The following is a 21,044-nucleotide window of genomic DNA, read 5'->3' as shown; positions in this document are numbered from 1 at the left end:
GTCTTCAAGAAACTCGATCCATTGCTTCTTTATTACTTTTTCACACATCTTGCATATTACACTAGTTAGTGATACCGGTCTGTAATTTAAAGGTTCTTCCTTCCTTCTGCTCTTATATATGGGAACCACCTCAGCTCTGTGTGTGTGTGTGTGTGTGTGTGTGTGTGTGTGTGTGTGTGTGTGTGTGTGTGTGTGTGTGTGTATTCACCTAGTTGTATTCACCTAGTTGTAATTTTACAGGGCCTGGGTATCATACTCGTGTGGCCCCGTCTCCATATCTACACACATCCAACTTTCCTTTAAAACTATGCACACTCCTCGCTGACACCACCTCCTCACTCAAACCATTCCACACCTCCACACATCTTTGTGGGAAACTATATTTTTTCACATCCTTCAAGCATATTCCTTTGGCTATCTTTTTACTATGCGATCTTTTAAGTTTTCCTCTCTCAACATCATTTGCTCATTATCCACTTCATCCAGTCCGTTCAACAGTTTATAAACCTGTATTAAATCTCCTCTTTCTCTTCTTTGTTCCAAGGTAAGCAAATTCATTTCTTTTAATCTCTCCTCATAGGTCATTTCTGCCAATTCCGGAACCATTTTTGTTGCCATTCTCTGCAATCTCTCCAACTTCCTTATATGCTTCTTTTTATAAGGGGACCAAACCACTCCAGCATATTCCAATCTTGGTCTAATTACCATACTAATTAATTTCTTCATCATATCTTTATCCATATAATGGAAGGCTAATCCAATATTTTTTATCAAATTATACGTTTCTCCAAACATCTTATCAATATGAGCCTCAAACTGCCCATGGTCTTGTATTATCACTCCCAAATCCTTTTCCTTTTCCACCTTTTTCAACACTACTTCTTCACCCATCTTATATGACCCTCTTGGCCGTCTTCCACTCTTCCCCATCTCCATCACATGACTTTTGCTCAGATTAAATTCCATTTGCCACCTCTTGCTCCACTCCCAAATCTTATCCAGATCTGCCTGTAAAATTTCACAATCTTCTTCACTCTTCACACACCTACACAACTTCGCATCATCCGCAAACAAATTAATATAACTGTTTACTCCTCTGGCATGTCATTAATATATACAAGGAAAAGTATTGGTGCCAGCACTGAGCCTTGTGGGACTCCACTCTCCACCACCAACCAGTCCGACTTTGCATCCCTTATTACCGTTCTCATCTCCCTCCATCTCAAGTAGTTTTCCATCCACTTTAACACTTTTCCTTTCAGTCCTCCATAAATCTCTAATTTCCATAACAGTCTCATGTGAGGTACCTTGTCAAAAGCTTTCTTTAAATCCAAATATACACAGTCCATCCATCCTCTCTCTCTTGTATTTTGTCAACCACTCTTGAATAAAAGCTCAGTAGATTTGTTACACATGACCTCCCTTTCCTAAAGCCAAATTGATGATCCGATAATAACTTATGATCCTCCAGGAACCGTATCCAATATTTCTTTATCACCCTCTCACAAATCTTACCGACCACACTTGTTAGAGACACAGGTCTATAGTTAAGAGGCTCTTCCTTACTGCCTCCCTTATAAATGGGCACCACTTCAGCTCTTCCACTCTACTGGTACTTCCCCTGTTTCTAATGAACACCTTATAATATCATATAATGGATCAATCAATTCTTCTCTACACTCCTTCAATAATTTTCCTGAAACTTCATCTGGTCCCATCGCTTTATCATCTTTAAGTTCCTCCAACATTTTATATAACTCCTTTTTAGGTATCTTAATGTCATCCATGTGCACATTTCCTTGTACATTCTGAGGCTTTACAAACATTGTTTCTTTAGTAAATACTTGCTGAAACCTATTATTTAGCAATTCCTATATTCTTAGGGTCATCTACTATCCCTTGCTCTCCTTTTAATCTTTCAATGGACTCTCTCTTTTTAAGTTTACCATTTATGAACCTGTAAAACAATTTTGGATGTTCCTTACTCTTGTCTACAATATCTTTTTCAAATTTTCTTTCTTCCTCCCTCCTTACCCTCACATACTCATTTCTTGCCACTCTATAATTCTCCTTATTTAGTATATTCCTGCTCTTTTTCCATCTTTTCCAAGCCACATCTCTCTTTTCCTTAGCCTTAACACAAGTTGCATTAAACCAATCCTTTCTTCCTTCCTCTCTCGGTTTATACTTTGGTACAAATTTCATAACTCCTTTATAATATTTCATAAAAATCTCATATTTCTTTTGCACTTCTCTGATTTGTAACATCTCCCAATCTAATTTTCTGAAATAATTTTTCAAACTTTCTGTGTCCATCTTTCTATAATTCAATCTACCACTCCTGTATGTCTCGTCCTTCCTTCGCTGTGTTGTTGCTATCTGCATTTCCATAACCACATGATCACTCTTTCCCAAAGGACACTTGTATTGTATATCTCCACATAGGTACACTTCTTTTGTTAACACCAAATCCAGTCTAGCCGGTTCATCATCTCTATATCTAGTATTTTCCTTCACCCTCTGTTCCATCATATTTTCCATCATTAGATTAAGAAATCTCTCTCCCCATGCTTCCTCTCCAACACAACTTACTAGATTTTCCCAATCCACCTCCTTACAATTAAAATCTCCTACTAGTATCACCTTTCTTTTTCCAGATAATATACTTTCCAAACTCTGTAAAGTATCCTTGATCATATTGTTGTATTCCCTTAATGTCCAAGAATTTGTTTTAGGAGGTACATAGGTCACCATGATTATTAATTCTTTTCTATCACTTTTTATCCTTATGCTTATCACTTCTGCGTTGTTCTTCCCATACCAAACCTTATCCACATTTCTTTCTTCGTCATAATCATAACTCCTCCTCCACCTTTACTCTCTATCCTTTCTCCATATATTATATTTATTATCTAAATTTATCTTTGTTTTTTCATGCAATTTTGTCTCAGTCAAACACCCTATATCAGGCTTCTCCACTATCATATAGTCTTGCAATTCCAAACTACTTGACAGTATCCCATCTATATTAGTATACATTACGGTCCACCCACTGCTCCCTCTAGGGGTTCCTCTGTATTCCTTCTTTCCACATACCACTTTCTGACTCTCCTATAACTCTCCAAAAAAACTTTTCTCTTTCCTCCTCAGACCGCTCATCATTTTTCCTTCTCGCCTCTTCCACCAATTCCTTATATCTTCTCTCTTCCTCATCTCTATTCTTTCTCACAAACACCTCTTTACAACCTTCTATCTCTCTTAACTTTGATGTTCTATATCTTCATCATATCATTGCATGATATATATAAATCAAATCACATATCTTCTTTACATCCATATCACTATACATATATTATACATATCCTCACACATAAAATGTATCAAAATGAAAAAAAAAAAAACACAACCCAGCACAACCAAATAATACAAAACACAAAAACCAAACAAAAAAAAATAAAAACAAAAAAAAACCAACATACAAAAACAACAACAAACACACACCCAAACAAAAAAACAAACAAAAAACAACCCAACAAAAACAAAACACACACATATTATTTTTTAATGTTCTTTCAAAAAAAAACACACACACACCCAACACAAAAAACCCATACCCACACACACAACATCACACAAAAAAAACACACAAACACAAAACACCACAAACAAACACACACACACAAACACACAAACACACACACCTGACACACACACACAAACTGCACACAACATACACACACACATACATACACACACCACACACACACACACACACACACACACACACACACACACACACACACACACACATACACACACACACACACACACACACACACACAACACACACACACACACACACACAATACACACACACACATGACACACACACACACACACACACACAAATTATTATTCTATACATACACACACACACACACAACAAAACAAACACTTCACACACACACACACACACACACAAATTAGCACACACACACCACACACACACAAACACACACACACACACACACCTCACACACAAAAACACACAAACACAAAAGTACACACATAACACCACACACACCCTAATAATAATATTTATTCATAAAAACCCCACCCAAAAAAAAAAAAAAAAACCAAAAACCCAACCCAAAAAAAAAAAAAAAAAGAAATATAATATATATAAAAAAAAAAAAAATATAAAACAAACAAACCACCAACAATACAAAAACAATAACAAAAATAAACAATAATAAACAAAAAAAAACAAAAAAAAACAAAAAAAAAAAACCACACAAAAAAAAAAAAAAAAAAAAAAAAAAATAAAACACAAAACCCCCACAAACACACCCAAAAAAACACAAAACACACACACAACACAAAAAAAAAAAAAAAAAAAAAACACACCCCACCAAAAAAACATAGCACACACACACACACCAACAAAAACCCAAACAACAAACACACACACACATACACACACAAAAACAAAAAAACACACCCCAAAAAAACACACAAAAACCAAAAATATATATCTTTTTAAACACACCATCAAAAAATTATTTAAATCATAATACACATATATCATATACACACACAAAACAACAAAATACACAACAACACACACAAACAAAAAAAAAAAAAACAATAACACACACACACAAAACAAAAAAAATGACACACACACAACACACACACAACACACACACACACACACACACACAACAAAATACACACACACAACACACACACAAAAAAAACCAAACACACAAACAAAAAAAAAAAAAATGATCACACACACACACACACACACACACACACACACACACACACAACACAAAACACAATTAACACACACACCCAAAACCACACACCACACACATATATTATTATAATACATACATAATATATATATATACATATATCACATATATATCTCATCTAAATACCACAACACACACACCACAACCATATTCATAAACACACACCTAATCACTCTCCATACACACAAAAATAAAAAATATAAAAACACCCACACAAACACCCACACAAAAAATACACACCACAAAACACACACCCACACACACACCCCATCCATACAAAACACACACACAACACACACATACACACACACAAAAACATATATATGACACACACACAACAACTTCACAAACAACACAAAACACCCAACACAAAACAAAACACACAAAAACACAAAACACAAAAAAAATAACCCACACACACACATAAAAAAACACAAAACACACACACCCAACCCTGGATCACTAAAATATAACAACACAAAAATACACACACCCAATAAAACACTTATCTATATATATGTATATATATATATATATATATATATATATATATATATATATATATATATATATATATACATATATATACATATACATATATATATACATATATTTATATCATATCTTCACCCACTATATATATACATCTATATCACATATATATACACACCTACTATACACACTCTCACACACACTGACTCTCACACACCCCCCACACACACACATATATTATATATCATATCATATTCATATATATGTCCATATATGTCATATACATATTTTAATATTTTTTTTTCATTTGTATATATTTATTCTGCACTTATATCAATGTAATTAGTACCTCCATTGTTAATTTTTAACATGGAAATTGACTCATCTCTTGAGATAGATTTTGTCAGTTTCTCTTGTAGAACATTCTCCAATTCACTCCATGCTTCATTGCTCACTTCATGATATTTTCTATATTATTAATGCATGTTTTCTTTTGTAGGTGGGATCAATGAAAGTATGTCACATCACAGTTGACATCTTACTGTTTTGCACCTTCCCTGTCTCTCTTGTAATATCATGCTTTGGTCCCTGTTTCATCTAAATATTTTTTGTGGAGATTCTTTTTTTTAGATATTTTTGGAAATGCCTTTTTTCTTTCAAGGAAGGTGTGCATGTTTTCAATCAGCATGTTTAGTTTTAGCAAGATCTCTTTTCTCGCTTTTGATTTTTGCTATCCTAAGAATCCTACCATGATGCCTCCATTACTACTGCCACTGCTCTTTTTAAAGGATACAATATGGCAGGAGTGTGATAATTTTGTTAGTCCAGAAAATAAACATGTATAAAATGCATTAATTCACCTGTGAAATTAGCAGAATTATAACATTATTTATGGTGTGGAAATGGGGTAAGATTTTTAGGACTACTACTTAAAGGAAAAATGTTCTCATAGAGACTGCAGATTGGAGTAAGAATGTTTCAAGATCTTGTCAAATGCTCTTTGATATTTGAGATAACTCATTTTGTGTATCTAATGATATTTTAATTTGTTTTCAGAGATGCATCTTGAAAAACTGTGAGAAGTTAATAGAATTAGTAGTTGTGAAGCTGCACCAAGACTGGTTTTCTTTGCTTGACCTTCTTGCTATGGTGCTGAGTCCTAATTCAAAGTAAGTAAATGTTTTGAGTTGCATCTTTAAAGTTTCCAAAGTACTTTTACCCTGCTGGAATAGAAAATTGTGATGAAACTTGTATAGTGAATGGAATTTTAAGGATAATCATATCATGAAATTATGAAAATAATCACCTTCAGGCTTGTGATTAGATTTTCTTTTTTTCTTTTTTTCTTTTTCAGATTTCACACATTCAACAGTACACGTTCCTCTGAGACAGTTCAACAGGGATCACAGATCCCAGACTATGAACTCTATGCTAGACCCCCTGATCCTAGAAATCCTCGAGGGTGGTTAGTGGATCTCATTAATCTCTTTGGTAAGCTTGGTGGCTTTCAGATCCTCCTTGAACGATTCCAATCGGGCAAGAACCTCTCAGTTCCAGTCATTTGTGCTCTCCTCCGACCCTTCGGCCTCTGTTATGAGATGCTCACAGTGTCTACTATAGAAAAATACTTCATGCCTATTGTAGTAAGTGTATCATGTATCAGCTAACATTATGACTATAACCAAAGGCAGATTGTGTTTTTAGAGAGGATTCAAACTAAGAACTAAGTTATATTGCAGTCTCTCCATTCTTTTGTCCTACTGTTGTTCATCTCAGAATTTTAATTTTATCTTTTGTATGGTCAAAGCCCTTGTATTAATAGTCCATTATAATTCAATGTATGTATAGAATTTTTTCTTGTGTGATAAGATTGTTCATACATTGTTTGTCTGCTCTTTAGGAAGTAGTGCCTGCCTTTCTTGAAAATCTCACTGATGAAGAGCTGAAGAAGGAGGCCAAAAATGAAGCCAAGAACGATGCATTATCTGCCATCATCAAAGCCATCAAGTGCCTGGTATCCCGTGTTCCCAGTCAGGAGGAAACTGCCAAAAATCTGGAGATTTTTAGGCTAAAAATGATACTCAGGTAAGTGAAGTGTGTATGTATTTTGACATTGCTTAGAATTATGTTTGTCAGATTTATTTATATTTAAGATACTGGTGATTTTATTCTTATTTTCTATGAAGTTTTACAGTATCAAGAAATTGAACTAAACTTAACTTCATCAGTGACCCTTAATAGTAATATTATACCTCAAAAGTATAATATTAATCCACATATTGCAATGAAGTGGAACAAATTGGTGGGTTGGTGGTGTAAGGAAACTTGGGAGCCAGAGGAGTACTTTATTTCTCCACTGTTTTGCCTTTAAGGCTTCTTCAGAGAGAATGATCTACAGGCAGTTGACCAAGTGTGTGTGTGTATTCACCTAGTTGTATTCACCTAGTTGTAATTTTACAGGGCCTGGGTATCATACTCGTGTGGCCCCGTCTCCATATCTACGCACATCCAATTTTCCTTTAAAACTATGCACACTCCTCGCTGACACCACCTCCTCACTCAAACCATTCCACACCTCCACACATCTTTGTGGGAAACTATATTTTTTCACATCCTTCAAGCATATTCCTTTGGCTATCTTTTTACTATGCGATCTTGTAGTTCTACTTAAGTTTTCCTCTCTCAACATCATTTGCTCATTATCCACTTCATCCAGTCCATTCAACAGTTTATAAACCTGTATTAAATCTCCTCTTTCTCTTCTTTGTTCCAAGGTAAGCAAATTCATTTCTTTTAATCTCTCCTCATAGGTCATTTCTGCCAATTCCGGAACCATTTTTGTTGCCATTCTCTGCAATCTCTCCAACTTCCTTATATGCTTCTTTTTATAAGGGGACCAAACCACTCCAGCATATTCCAATCTTGGTCTAATTACCATACTAATTAATTTCTTCATCATATCTTTATCCATATAATGGAAGGCTAATCCAATATTTTTATCAAATTATATGTTTCTCCAAACATCTTATCAATATGAGCCTCAAACTGCCCATGGTCTTGTATTATCACTCCCAAATCCTTTTCCTTTTCCACCTTTTTCAACACTACTTCTTCACCCATCTTATATGACCCTCTTGGCCGTCTTCCACTCTTCCCATCTCCATCACATGACTTTTGCTCAGATTAAATTCCATTTGCCACCTCTTGCTCCACTCCCAAATCTTATCCAGATCTGCCTGTAAAATTTCACAATCTTCTTCACTCTTCACACACCTACACAACTTCGCATCATCCGCAAACAAATTAATATAACTGTTTACTCCTCTGGCATGTCATTATATATACCAGGAAAAGTATTGGTGCCAGCACTGAGCCTTGTGGGACTCCACTCTCCACCACCAACCAGTCCGACTTTGCATCCCTTATTACCGTTCTCATCTCCTCCATCTCAAGTAGTTTTCCATCCACTTTAACACTTTTCCTTTCAGTCCTCCATAAATCTCTACTTTCCATAACAGTCTCATGTGAGGTACCTTGTCAAAAGCTTTCTTTAAATCCAAATATACACAGTCCATCCATCCCTCTCTCTTGTATTTTGTCAACCACTCTTGAATAAAAGCTCAGTAGATTTGTTACACATGACCTCCCTTTCCTGAAGCCAAATTGATGATCCGATAATAACTTATGATCCTCCAGGAACCGTATCCAATATTTCTTTATCACCCTCTCACAAATCTTACCGACCACACTTGTTAGAGACACAGGTCTATAGTTAAGAGGCTCTTCCTTACTGCCTCCCTTATAAATGGGCACCACTTCAGCTCTCTTCCACTCTACTGGTACTTGTGTGTTTGTATTTACCTTATTGTAGTTTAATGGCTCATCTCTAATTCATATCTACACTTATCCAATTTTTTGTATCACACTCATTGCAGACACTACTTTTCATTTAAACTGTTCCTCAATACATCTCTAGGAAACTATATTTTTAATATCTCTCAGACATCTTCCTTTTCTCAGCTTTTTACTATGTGATCTTGTCTTCATGTCATATTCTTCTCAGGATCATTCTTATTAACCATTGGTCCATTTTATATTTAAAACTTTTATCAGGTCTCCTCTCTCCTTCTTTGTTTCATTTAGATCCTCTTTAGTCTCTCCTCATATGTCATTTCAAATTCTGGAACCATTCTTGTAGTTATTTTTGTCTCTCCAATTTCTTATATGTTTTCTTTTTTTCACTACTCCTGCATATACCAATCTTCTTATTTTAGTACTATCAATTTCTTTTATCATTTCTTTTCCATGTAGTGAAATCTTCTCTAATATTTCCTACAGCCACACAAGGTTCAACAACAAATTTCCTATCAATTTATTTTACTACCATCTGCTCTTTTATAACACCAAACTCCTTTTAAGTTTTATCCAGGTAATTTTTTTTCCAAATTTGAAAGCCCCAATGTATCATGTAAGCTGACAGGCTTTTGAATACATCAGGAGCTGCTTATTCTCCTCAATCTGAGACACCTATAGAATAAAGATCAAGATCAAGCCTCTGGACAACACATCTCTGCCATCAAAGGCCCTCAGAAGAAATCTGTGTCACCTGTAGCATCAAGATCAAGATCAATATCACACGCACCACTCACTCCCCAGTCAAAACATAACAGCGTCACCAGCAGCTCATCTTCCTTAGTTCAACACCAAAACACATGCTATGTCTAATCCTAAGAAGATCAGGAAGTGTCTTTCTCTGAAGCTGGGTATTATTCACAGACAAGAGAGGCCAGAAAACTTATAACATTCTTCCCACCATCTTGACTCCATCTACTGTTACTATTTTCAATCAATCTCTATTAAAACTAGACCTCATCTTCCTTGCAAGCTAAAAGAACCACCAGAACTCATGACTCTACAATATATCCTTGTAAATGTACATAAGTTTTGTATCAGTACCATGATCCACTTTGTTTACATTCCACAGGTTGCCATTATGTATTTCCTTTCACTCTCCCTCCCTTCATTTAAGATCATCCTTATTTCTCATACATTTGTCATTATAATGACTTAAATTCTACCTAAATGTTTAACTTCATAATTTTCTTTCATTAAACCTTTTACTGTACTATGATCATCTCACTTTGCTTACTGTCAATGGAATTCAAATCATTATACTTGTTATAATTATTCTTCAATTTCGCTTAATCGAAGTGTTTTCATGAAATTTTTGAACTCGTCAATATTCCTGTATATGTTTCTCTAAAAATTCTATCAATATGGCTTACTTTAATTGTTTTCTTCCATCATCACTCCTAAGTCCTTTTCCTTTTGACTTTCTCCAGTTCTACTCCATCTCCCATCTTATAGATTCCCACATCGTCTTTCACTCTTTCCCATTTCCATGACATGGCTTTTGTTCACATTGAATTCCATTTCCACTTCTTACTCCATTCCCAGATCTTATTTAGGTCTTCTTGCAGTATTTCACAATCCTCCTTTTGCTTTATAACTCTGCACAGTTTGTATCATCTGCAAACAGATTATAGCTGTTCACTCCTTCTGGCATGTTGTTAATATAAATGAGGAAAAGTATTGGTGCCAATACTGACCCCTGTGGCACTCCGCTCTACTGCTCTCCACTTGACTTCATATCTTTAACTACCATCCTTATTTCTCTCCCCCTCAAATAATTTTCTATCCATCTCAATGTGCTTCCTTTTAAGCCACCCTTCTCCTCTAACTTCCACAGAAATCTTGCATGTGGCACTTTGTCAAACGCCTTTTTTAAATACAAATAAATACAGTCAACCCATCCCTCGCTCTCTTGTACTCTATCAACTATTCTGGAATAGAAACTCAATAAATTAGTTACACAAGCCCATCCTTTTCTAAAACCAAATTGGCTATTTGATATTAATTTGTTGTCTTCAAGGAACTCGATCCATTGTTTCTTTAATATTCTTTCACACATCTTGCATATTACACTAGTTAGAGATACCGGTCTGTAATTTAAAGGTTCTTCCTTCCTTCTGCTCTTACATATGGGAACCACCTCAGCTCTTTTCCATTCTACTGGTACTGTTCCATTTTCTATTGAGCATTTTATGATGTTGTATATAGGACTTGCTAGTTCTTCCCTACATTCTTTCAGTATTCTGCCTGAGACTTCATCCAGTCCCATTGCCTTCTCTTCATCCAGTTCCTTCATTAACTCTTTTATTTCAAGCTTGGTTACTTTAATCTCTTTCATATAGATTGTCTCTCTATTACCCTGTGGCCTCTCAAATTTGGATTCCTTAGTAAAGACCTCCTGGAATTTTTATTTAATAGTTCTGCCATACTTTTGGGTCTTCCACCATCCCGTTCTCTCCTTTTAACCTTTCTATTGTTTCTTTTTGCCTAATTTTTCCATTTATGAATCTATAGAACAATTTTGGTTGCTCCTTACATTTTTCGACAATGTCTTTTCAAGTTCTTTTCCTCTTCCTTCCTCACCTTAACATATTCATTTCGCTGCTTTGAAGTTTTCCTTATTTGCTGGATTTCTATTTCTCCTCCACCTTTTCCATGCTCCATCTCTTTTCTCCTTTGCCTTCACACCTTGCATTAAACCAATCTTTCTTTCCTTCCTCTTTAGGTCTATATTTTCGGACATATTCCCTGACTCCTGTTTTGTATATTTCCAAAAATAAGTTATATTTGTTTTGCATTGTCTCTGAGTTTTCCATCTCCTCCCAGTCTACCTTTTTAAAATAGTTCTTAAAATTCTCAATTTCAGCCTTTCTGTAATTTAATTGGTCTCCTTTGTATGTATCGTCTATATCTTCCTTTCCTTCTTCTATATCTATTTCTATTTATTTATTCTTTTCTATCTATTGCATGGTCACTCTCTCCCAATGGGCACTTATATCTTATATCATCATTCATTTGTATACCCCTTGTAAAAACTAGGTCCAATCTCGCCGGCTCGTCGTCTCCTCTGAATCTTGTGCATTCCTTTACTCTCTGGTCCATCATATTGTCTATCATTAGGTTCAAGAATCTTTCTCCCCAGGTTTCTTCCCCCATACCACTTTCATAATTTTCCCAGTCCACTTCTTTACAGTTGAAATCTTCTACTAATATCACTTTTCTCCTTTCTTTAACGATTCTCGTTAGACTCCTTATTGTGTCATCTATCATATCTTTATATTCTTGATTGGTCCATGAATTTGTTTTTGGTGGCACATATGTTACAATGATTGTTAACTCTTTTATTAATATGCATCTTAATATACAATAGTTCTGCTTTTCCTTCCCCACATTCCATTTTATTTATCACTCTCCTTCCTTAACATAATCATGACTCCTCCTCCTTTACCAACTCTGTCTCTTCTCCATACATTATACCTATTATCCAAGTCTGTTTTGATTGCCTTATTTAGTTTTGTTTCAGCCAGGCATACAATATCTGGATTTTCTTTCTTTATGTAATCTCTTAATTCTAGTTTACTTGATAAAATTGCCTCTATGTTTGTATACATCATTTTTAGTCTTTTGCCTTTATCATTTTTAGTTAAACTTGTTCCACTTTTTTTCTTCCTTTTCGTTTATATACCATTTCCTTATCCTGTCTCCTAGAATTCTCCAAAAAAATGCCTTCTTCTCCTCTTCTGACCTTTCATTATTCTTTTCCCTTACTGTTGCTGCCAGTTCATTGTATCTCTTCCTTTCTTCCTCATTTCTATTTTTCTTTATATAGATATCCTTGCAGCCTTCTGTTTCTCTAAGTTTTGTTGTTCTATATAATATTTCTTTTGTTGCTGCTTGTGATTTTAGTAGTATTTTAATTGGTCTCGTTTTTCTATCTTTATATGGTCCCATTCTGTCTGTGTGTGTGTGTGTGTATTTACCTATTTGTATTTACCTATTTGTGTATTCACTGAGCTAATCTCTTCCTGTCTCCTTGTCCATTCCTGTCATATCTCTCTTTCATCTTTTCCACACATACTACATCACTCTCTTTATTCCACTTATCAATCTCTCAAACTGTATTTTTCTGTCTCATTTACAGATGTCCTTTATTCTTTTTCCATGTCCTCAGATGATTCTTGTTCACCTTATCAACTCTCTGTCCAGTATGTCAATCTTGTTCACCAATTTATACATAGTTATCATGTCTCCTCTTGTTCTTCTCTCTTCTAATGTGGTCACCCATTCCTCAGTCTTTCCTCATAGTACCATCCTTGTTCCAGCCTCTGTACTTTCCACCTTCTTCACATTTTTCTTCATATTCAGTCCAGACACATCTCATATTCTAACTTTCATATCTTTTATTTAATATCCACCACCACATCCTCCCTGTCTCTTGTTCCTGTTCACTTATCTGTTTCCTCTCCTATTATATTTTCATATTTTTCTTTTTTTCATTTCACTCTCATATTGTTTTGTCTTCCCTATTTATATCATTCCACTCATCCTTCTGTTACTCTGTCTCTTTCCTTTATCTATACTCTATATCTCCACCCTCAAATCTGATCATTTATTTGTCTTTCCATTAATCTGATCCTGTATCTTCCACATCCATTCCTGAGATTCTATGTTTATGTTTCCCATATTATTAGATGTCTTTTTATATCTCTATTTTCCTTTTATTTTTAGATTTCTCCACATCCATCCACTCTGTCTCACTTTCCTTTCCACACACCACACTTTCTTTTTTTATTTTGTAGATATCACCACATTTCCTCCCTTTTCCTTCTTTTTCACACTCATCTTTTTAAGATCCCAAATCTTTTTATTTTATTTTTTTCACCATCTTTCTCATTTGTATGTTTCTTTTTTTATGTTATTTTTTTCTTTCCTTTTCTATTTTTTCCCTTATCTATATCTATTCATCCACTTTCCTTCTCCTATTATATTTCTTCCTTCAAAGAAATTTTCTTTATCTTTCACTAGTATATTCTATGTTCTTTCTCTCATCCTTTCCTATCATGTTATGTTTCCCACATTTTTATTTTATAATTTCATATTCATTTTATTTTTGTATATCCACTTTATCCCACCTGTAAAATTCCTTACTCCCACACACACACACACACACACACACACACACACACACACACCACACACACACACACACTCTTCACAAGCCAACCTTCCCCCACAAACCACACAAAAACACACACAAAAAAAACACACCCACCACACCACACAACACCACACCACTCTCAACCAGAACCTTTTTTATTTTTTTCTCCTTTCATTTGTTCATCATTATCACATTATTTCCTTTTTCTTTTTTTTACTTCTTCCTTCTCACCTATCCATAAAATCTGATCTCTTCTTCCAATCTCTTCTCTAAACTCACCTCACCCCCCACCCCACCACCAAAAAAACCCACCCCCACACCACACCCCACAAAAAAAACCCCCCACCCCCACACCCACCAAAACCCAAAAAAAAACCAGAAAGGAAAAAAAAAAAACCACCCAAAAAAAAAAAAAAAACCCCCCAAAAACCCCCCCCCCCCAAACCACCCCAACAAAAAAAAAAAAAAACCCCCCAAAAAAAAACCAAAAAAAAAAAAAAACCCCAAAAAAAACCCACACACAAAAAAAACACACAAAAAAAAACCAACCCCCCCATGTCACCTGTATTTGTGTGTCATCTTTTCTGTGTGTAGTGTGTGTGTGTGTGTGTGTGTGTGTATTTACCTAATTGTAACATACGGAAAGAGCTATGCTCGTGTTGTCCCGTCTCCATATCTATTAATGTCCAGCTTTTCTTAAAATCATGAATATTCCTTGCGTTGACCACTTCACGTCTAAACTATTCCATGCTTCCACCCTTCTATGAAGCTATATTTTTCACATCTCTCCTATAAGTGGCCATTTTAGTTTTTCCCATGCCCTCTCGACATTCTTCATTCCACATACACAGATCTTCCCTATCCATTTTTTTCCATGCCAATCATCACTCTGTATATTGCTATCAGGTCTCCCCTTTCTCTTCTGTTTTCCAGGGTTGGAAGTTGCATTCTTTTCAGTCTGTCTTCATAAGTCAAATCTCTTAAGTCAGGCACCATTTTGTTTTTTGCAGCCCTTTGTACTTTCTCTAGTTTCCGGGTACACAGGCTAGTTTCTTGATTTCAGTTTTCAGGTTGCATCCACTGTGTGCTTGTTTGATACCCCATCCGAGGTCTGACTATAATTCTATAAGTTTTTCTTATAGCTTCGTCATATATATAGCGACGGCACCTGTATCTCTTGTTCTGTGTGTGTGTGTGTGTGTGTGTGTGTGTGTGTGTGTGTGTGTGTGTATTTACCTAATTGTATTTACCTAATTGTAACATACGGAAAAGAGCTATGCTCGTGTTGTCCCGTCTCCATATCTATTAATGTCCAGCTTTTCTTAAAATCATGAATATTCCTTGCGTTGACCACTTCCACGTCTAAACTATTCCATGCTTCCACCCTTCTATGAGGAAGCTATATTTTTCACATCTCTCCTATAAGTGGCCATTTTAGTTTTTCCCATGCCCTCTCGACATTCTTCATTCCACATACACAGATCTTCCCTATCCATTTTTCCATGCCAATCATCACTCTGTATATTGCTATCAGGTCTCCCCTTTCTCTTCTGTTTTCCAGGGTTGGAAGTTGCATTCTTTTCAGTCTGTCTTCATAAGTCAAATCTCTTAAGTCAGGCACCATTTTGTTGCAGCCCTCTGTACTTTCTCTAGTTTCCTTATGTGTTTCTTTAAGTTCGAGCCCACTGTATTGTTGCATATTCAAGCCTCGGTCTTATCATTGCAGTAATTATTTTCTTCATCATTTCTTCATCTAGATATCTGACGCCACTCTTATGTTCCTCAATAAGTTCAATACTTCTCCAATTATTTTGTTTATATGTCTCTCTGGCGATAGGTCATTGGTAATTGTCACCCCAAGGTCTTTTTCTTCATGACTGGTTTTATGTCTTCATTTCCTATCTTGTACATACTCCTGATTCTTCTTTCACTCTTGCCAAACTCTATTTTCTTGCATTTTGTCGTGTTGAACTCCATTTGCCATGTACAGCTCCATTTCCATATTCTGTCCAAGTCTTCCTGGAGTAGTTCGCAATCTTTGTCACATCTCACTTTTCTTAACAATTTTGCATCGTCTGCAAATAGGCTCACATAACTGGACACCCCATCCACCATGTCATTTATGTAGACTGCGAACATTACTGGTGCCAACACTGATCCCTGTGGAACTCCACTCTCCACCAATCCCCATTCTGATGGTCTGTCCTTAATTATTGTTCTCATTTCTCTTCCTACCAAAAGTCTTCCATCCATTTTAGTAAACTGCCATGCACTCCTCCTACCATTTCAAGTTTCCAGATCAGTCTCTGGTGTGGTACCTTATCAAAGGCCTTTTTTAAATCCAGATATATTCCATCAGCCCAACCATCTCTTTCCTGTATTACATCTATCACCCTCGAATAGTAACATATCAGGTTTGTCGTGCATGAACGCCCTTTCCTAAAACCAAATTGACACTCACAAAGTATGTCATTTTCTCCAAGAAGTCTGTCCATCTAGTCTTCACCACCCTCTCACACATCTTAGCTACCACACTTGTAAGTGACACTGGTCTATAGTTCAATGGGTCTCTCTTGTTACCTGATTTATAGATTGGGACAATGTTAGCTCTTTTCCAGTCTTGGGGCACTACACCTTCCCTTAATGAGGCATCAATTACTTCACAAACTTTTTCTGCCAATTGCTCCTGCATTCTCTTAAAATCCATCCTGATACCCCATCAGGTCCCACAGCTTTTCTCACTTCTAAACTCCCCATCATGTTCTTGATCTCCTCCACAGTTACTTGAAACTCCTTCATAATCCCTTTCTGTTCCATTACCAGTGGTTTGTCAAAAGCAGTCTCCTTTGTGAATACCTTCCGAAAGCATCCATTCATAGCCTCTGCCATTTCCTGGGATCTTCACTGCATACTCCATTTACTTCTAAACTTTCAATACTTTCTCTATTTTTGATGTTGTTGTTCACATGTCTGTAAAAAGCCTTGGTTGGTCTTTACATTTATCAATTATATCCTTTTCTTGTTTCTTTCTTTCTTCTCTTCTAATCAACACATATTCATTTCTTGCTCTTTTGTAACTTTCCCACTGCTTAATCCGTCTTTTCCTTCTCCACCTCTTCCATGCATCCTCTTTTCTTGTTCTAGCCTTTTCACATCTATCGTTAAACCAGTCCTGCTTTCCAACTTCTCTATGTTGTCTTATTGGTACAAATTTTTCTCACCTTCTTTGTATATTTTTATAAATTCCTTCCACTTTTCATTTGCTCCTTAGCACTCTTGAATTTCATCCAATTTGTCTCTTGAAAGAATTTCTTTAGGTTTCCAAAATCTGTCTTGGCATAATTCCATCTTCCCACTTTATATTCTTCATTTCTTCTAGATTTCTCTTCGTCTATCACCTTGAACTCCAAAACTGCATGATCACTCTTTGCTAAAGGGCACTCCACCCTCATCTCCTCAATGACCATTGGCTCTGTACTAAAGACCAAGTCCAGTCTTGACGATGCTCCCTCTCCTCCAAACCTAGTATCTTCTTTGACCCACTGAGTTAACACATTTTCCATTGCCAGTGTCAATAGTGTATTTCCCCATGTTGTCTCTGATCCTTCCATTGACCAGTCCTCCCAACACACCTCTTTACAATTAAAATCTCCCATCATTATAGTTCGTTCACAGCCACCCAACATTTCTTCCAGACATGTTCCTGTATCACTTATCATTTCTTCATATTCCTGTACTGACCATGCATTTGTCTTAGGTGGTACGTACACCACTATGTAGTGCCTCTTTTTCCTTCATTAGTTTCTGCTCTGATCTTTAGCACTTCTGCCTTTCCCATACCTTTTTCACTTGATCCACCTTTATATCTTTTTAACCAGCAACATCACTCCTCCTCCCATCTTACCTACTCTATTTCTTTTCCAAACGTTATATTTCCTTCTCCAACCTTCATCAGGTCTTCTCCCTCTCTCAGTTTTGTTTCAGTAAGACCCACAATATCTGGGTTCTTGTCCCTCAAGTAATCGTTGAGTTCTAAAATCCCGATATCACTCCATTTATGTTGGAATACATTACATTTCGCTCATATGTAAGTTTCTTTAGTCCTTTCTTGCTGTACTTTTCTGGGTTATGAACCACTTCCTCAGTCTCATATCCAAGATTCTCCAGAAAAACTCTTTCTTCTCTTCTTCTGTCCTCTCTTCATTTTTTTCAAAGCCTCCTTTCTCAACTCATTTAACATTTCTCTTTCCTTTTCACCGAGATCTCTTCTCAACCAAATCTTCCTTGTTGTTTCCTGCTGGGCTAGCCTCCATGACTTCTCCACCAATTCATCTACATCCTTTTGTGACTTAAGTTTGATTCTTATTGGCCTCATACCTTCTCTTGTGAACTTTCCAATTCTATGGAAGTCCTCTATTTCTTGTACTAGGTCTTTTCCTCCTCTTGCACCACATTAATGATATTATTTATCACCTTTTTATGTTTTCTCTCTCTCCATTTTACTCGGTGTCTTATCCTCCTCCACACCAAATATCACCACACATCTCTTTTTGTCTACAGTTTCCCTCACCAATGTCTCATTTGACTTAATAACCTTCACCACTTTCTCAGCTATCTTCTCTTCTATGATCTGTTGATCTATAATTTCAGCAAGGCCCAAAGTTTTCTCCCCTGACTCTTTGATTTCCTTTTCCAGACTTGCAACTTTGTAATTTACCTCCTTTCTTTCCACTTCCTGACTTTTTCCATTCAGCCTGCTTCTCCATCACTTTTCCTAGAGATTCTCCACATTTTTCGCAATTCACTTTAATTAGCTTAACTTCCTCTTTCAGTGCTGCATTTTCCTTCTTCATATCGGCACAGTCTCTCTTTACATTGTCATAACTCGTTTCCAGGCCCTCATACTTTTCAAACAGTTTTTCAATTTTACCTTCTAACTCCAGAATTTTCTTCACATAAGCGCTCTTCTCCTACACACACACACACACACACACACACACACACACACACACACACACACACACACACACACACACACACACACACTATTGTATGCCTGGCTGAAACAAAATTAATTGAGGCAATAAAAATAGACATGGATATTAGGTATAATATATGGAGGAGAGACAGAGTTGGTAAAGGAGGAAGAGGAGTCATGATAATGTTAAGGAAAGATGGTGGTAAACCAAGTGGAGAATGGGGAAGGAAAAGCAGAAGTACTGTATGTTAAGATGCATATTAATATAAAAAAGTTAACAATCATTGGAACATAAGTGCCACCAAGAACAAATTCATGGACCAATCAAGAATATAAAGACATGATAGATGACACAATAAGGAGTCTAGCGAGAGTCATTAAAGAAAGGAGAAAAGTGATATTAGTAGGAGATTTCAACTGTAAGGAATGTGGACTGGGAAAATTATTTAAGTGGTATGGGGGAAGAAGCCTGGGGAGAAAGATTCCTGAACCGAATGAAAGAATTATGATGGTCCAAAGAGTAAAGGAAAACACAAGATTCAGAGGAAACGACGAGCTGGCGAGATTGGACCTGGTTTTTACAAGGGGTATACAAATGATCGATGATGTAAGATATGTGCCCATTTGGAGAGAGTCACCATGTAATATTAGAAATGGATATAGAAGAGGGAAAGGAAGATAGAGATAAATTATACAAAGTAGACTGATGAAATTAGAGAAAGGCTGATATTGAGAACCTTAAGAACTATTTCAAAAACGTGAACTGGGAGGAGATGGAAAACTCAAGAGAGGGTGCAAGAGAAATATAACTTATTTTTGGAAATATACAAAACAGGAGTCAGGGAATATGTTCTGAAATATAGACCTAAAGGAGAAGGAAAGAAAGATTGGTTTAACCCTTGAAACCCCATTCATTTATTTCTTGAGTAAATTCAATTATTTTTTGATATTTTTTTATTGACATTAATTTAAGACATTTTTGCTCTTTATGTTTATCCTCAGAAATTCAGCATTGCTGAATATTTTTGCTTTCTAAAACGTAAAGCGTATATCGTTTATGTACATCATTGAACAGATGCTGCTAGTAGGAATTATTGTTGATCAAATCAAATGCATTATAAAGGTTTATTGAATATTTATTGATCATAATTCTATCACATACGTATGTTCTTGGGAATAAGATATCCTGTCAACAAAAGAATTCCTAAATACACTTTCATTTTACTTTCAGTTACTTTTAAGTTGTGATTTTTCTGAAAAGCATATCTGTTTGACATGTCTACCAATAACTTTACTAGTGACTCGTCAAAGCAAAGTTCAAAACAATCAGTAGGTGTCATGATATCACCCAATGTATCATTTACTGGCACATCTTGTTGAAGTACAGTTAGTTTAGGCAGTTCTATATTGTTTTTCCACTCTTTCTTTTTTTCTGTTCCTTGATGTTTTGTTACATTCTGTATGTCCATGCCTAGTTGCTTCCGTCTCTCTAACCTCGCCTATTACATCACATTCCGAAACTAGCTGAGCTGAAGTAAAGTGGTTCAGATTTCTTGTATTTTCATCATCTGAATCCTCATCTGTTTCTTTACCATGTTCTCGAGGGAAAATCGTGACTTGTACTAAATCTCTGCCTCCAATTTCTTGACTTGCACCTGGAGATTCTTGATACTGATCATCA

At 35.9% G+C, this 21,044-nt stretch overlaps 1 protein-coding gene across 1 annotated transcript in view; it reads left to right on the top strand.

Moving 5' to 3' along the window:
• Positions 1–21,044, top strand: part of LOC123514879 — a 573,117-nt gene that overhangs the window by 65,127 nt on the left and 486,946 nt on the right. The window contains exons 5-7 of the mRNA XM_045273138.1: positions 6,372–6,484; positions 6,670–6,958; positions 7,216–7,400. Of these exons, the coding sequence (XP_045129073.1) occupies positions 6,372–6,484; positions 6,670–6,958; positions 7,216–7,400 (587 nt within the window). The remainder of the gene's footprint in view (positions 1–6,371; positions 6,485–6,669; positions 6,959–7,215; positions 7,401–21,044) is intronic.

This window comes from Portunus trituberculatus, chromosome 38 (assembly GCF_017591435.1).
Source record: "Portunus trituberculatus isolate SZX2019 chromosome 38, ASM1759143v1, whole genome shotgun sequence".
NCBI classification, from domain to species: Eukaryota; Metazoa; Arthropoda; class Malacostraca; order Decapoda; family Portunidae; genus Portunus; species Portunus trituberculatus.
The sequence above is the reverse complement of the archived record's forward strand: the minus strand, read 5'-3'. Positions and strand labels throughout refer to the sequence as shown.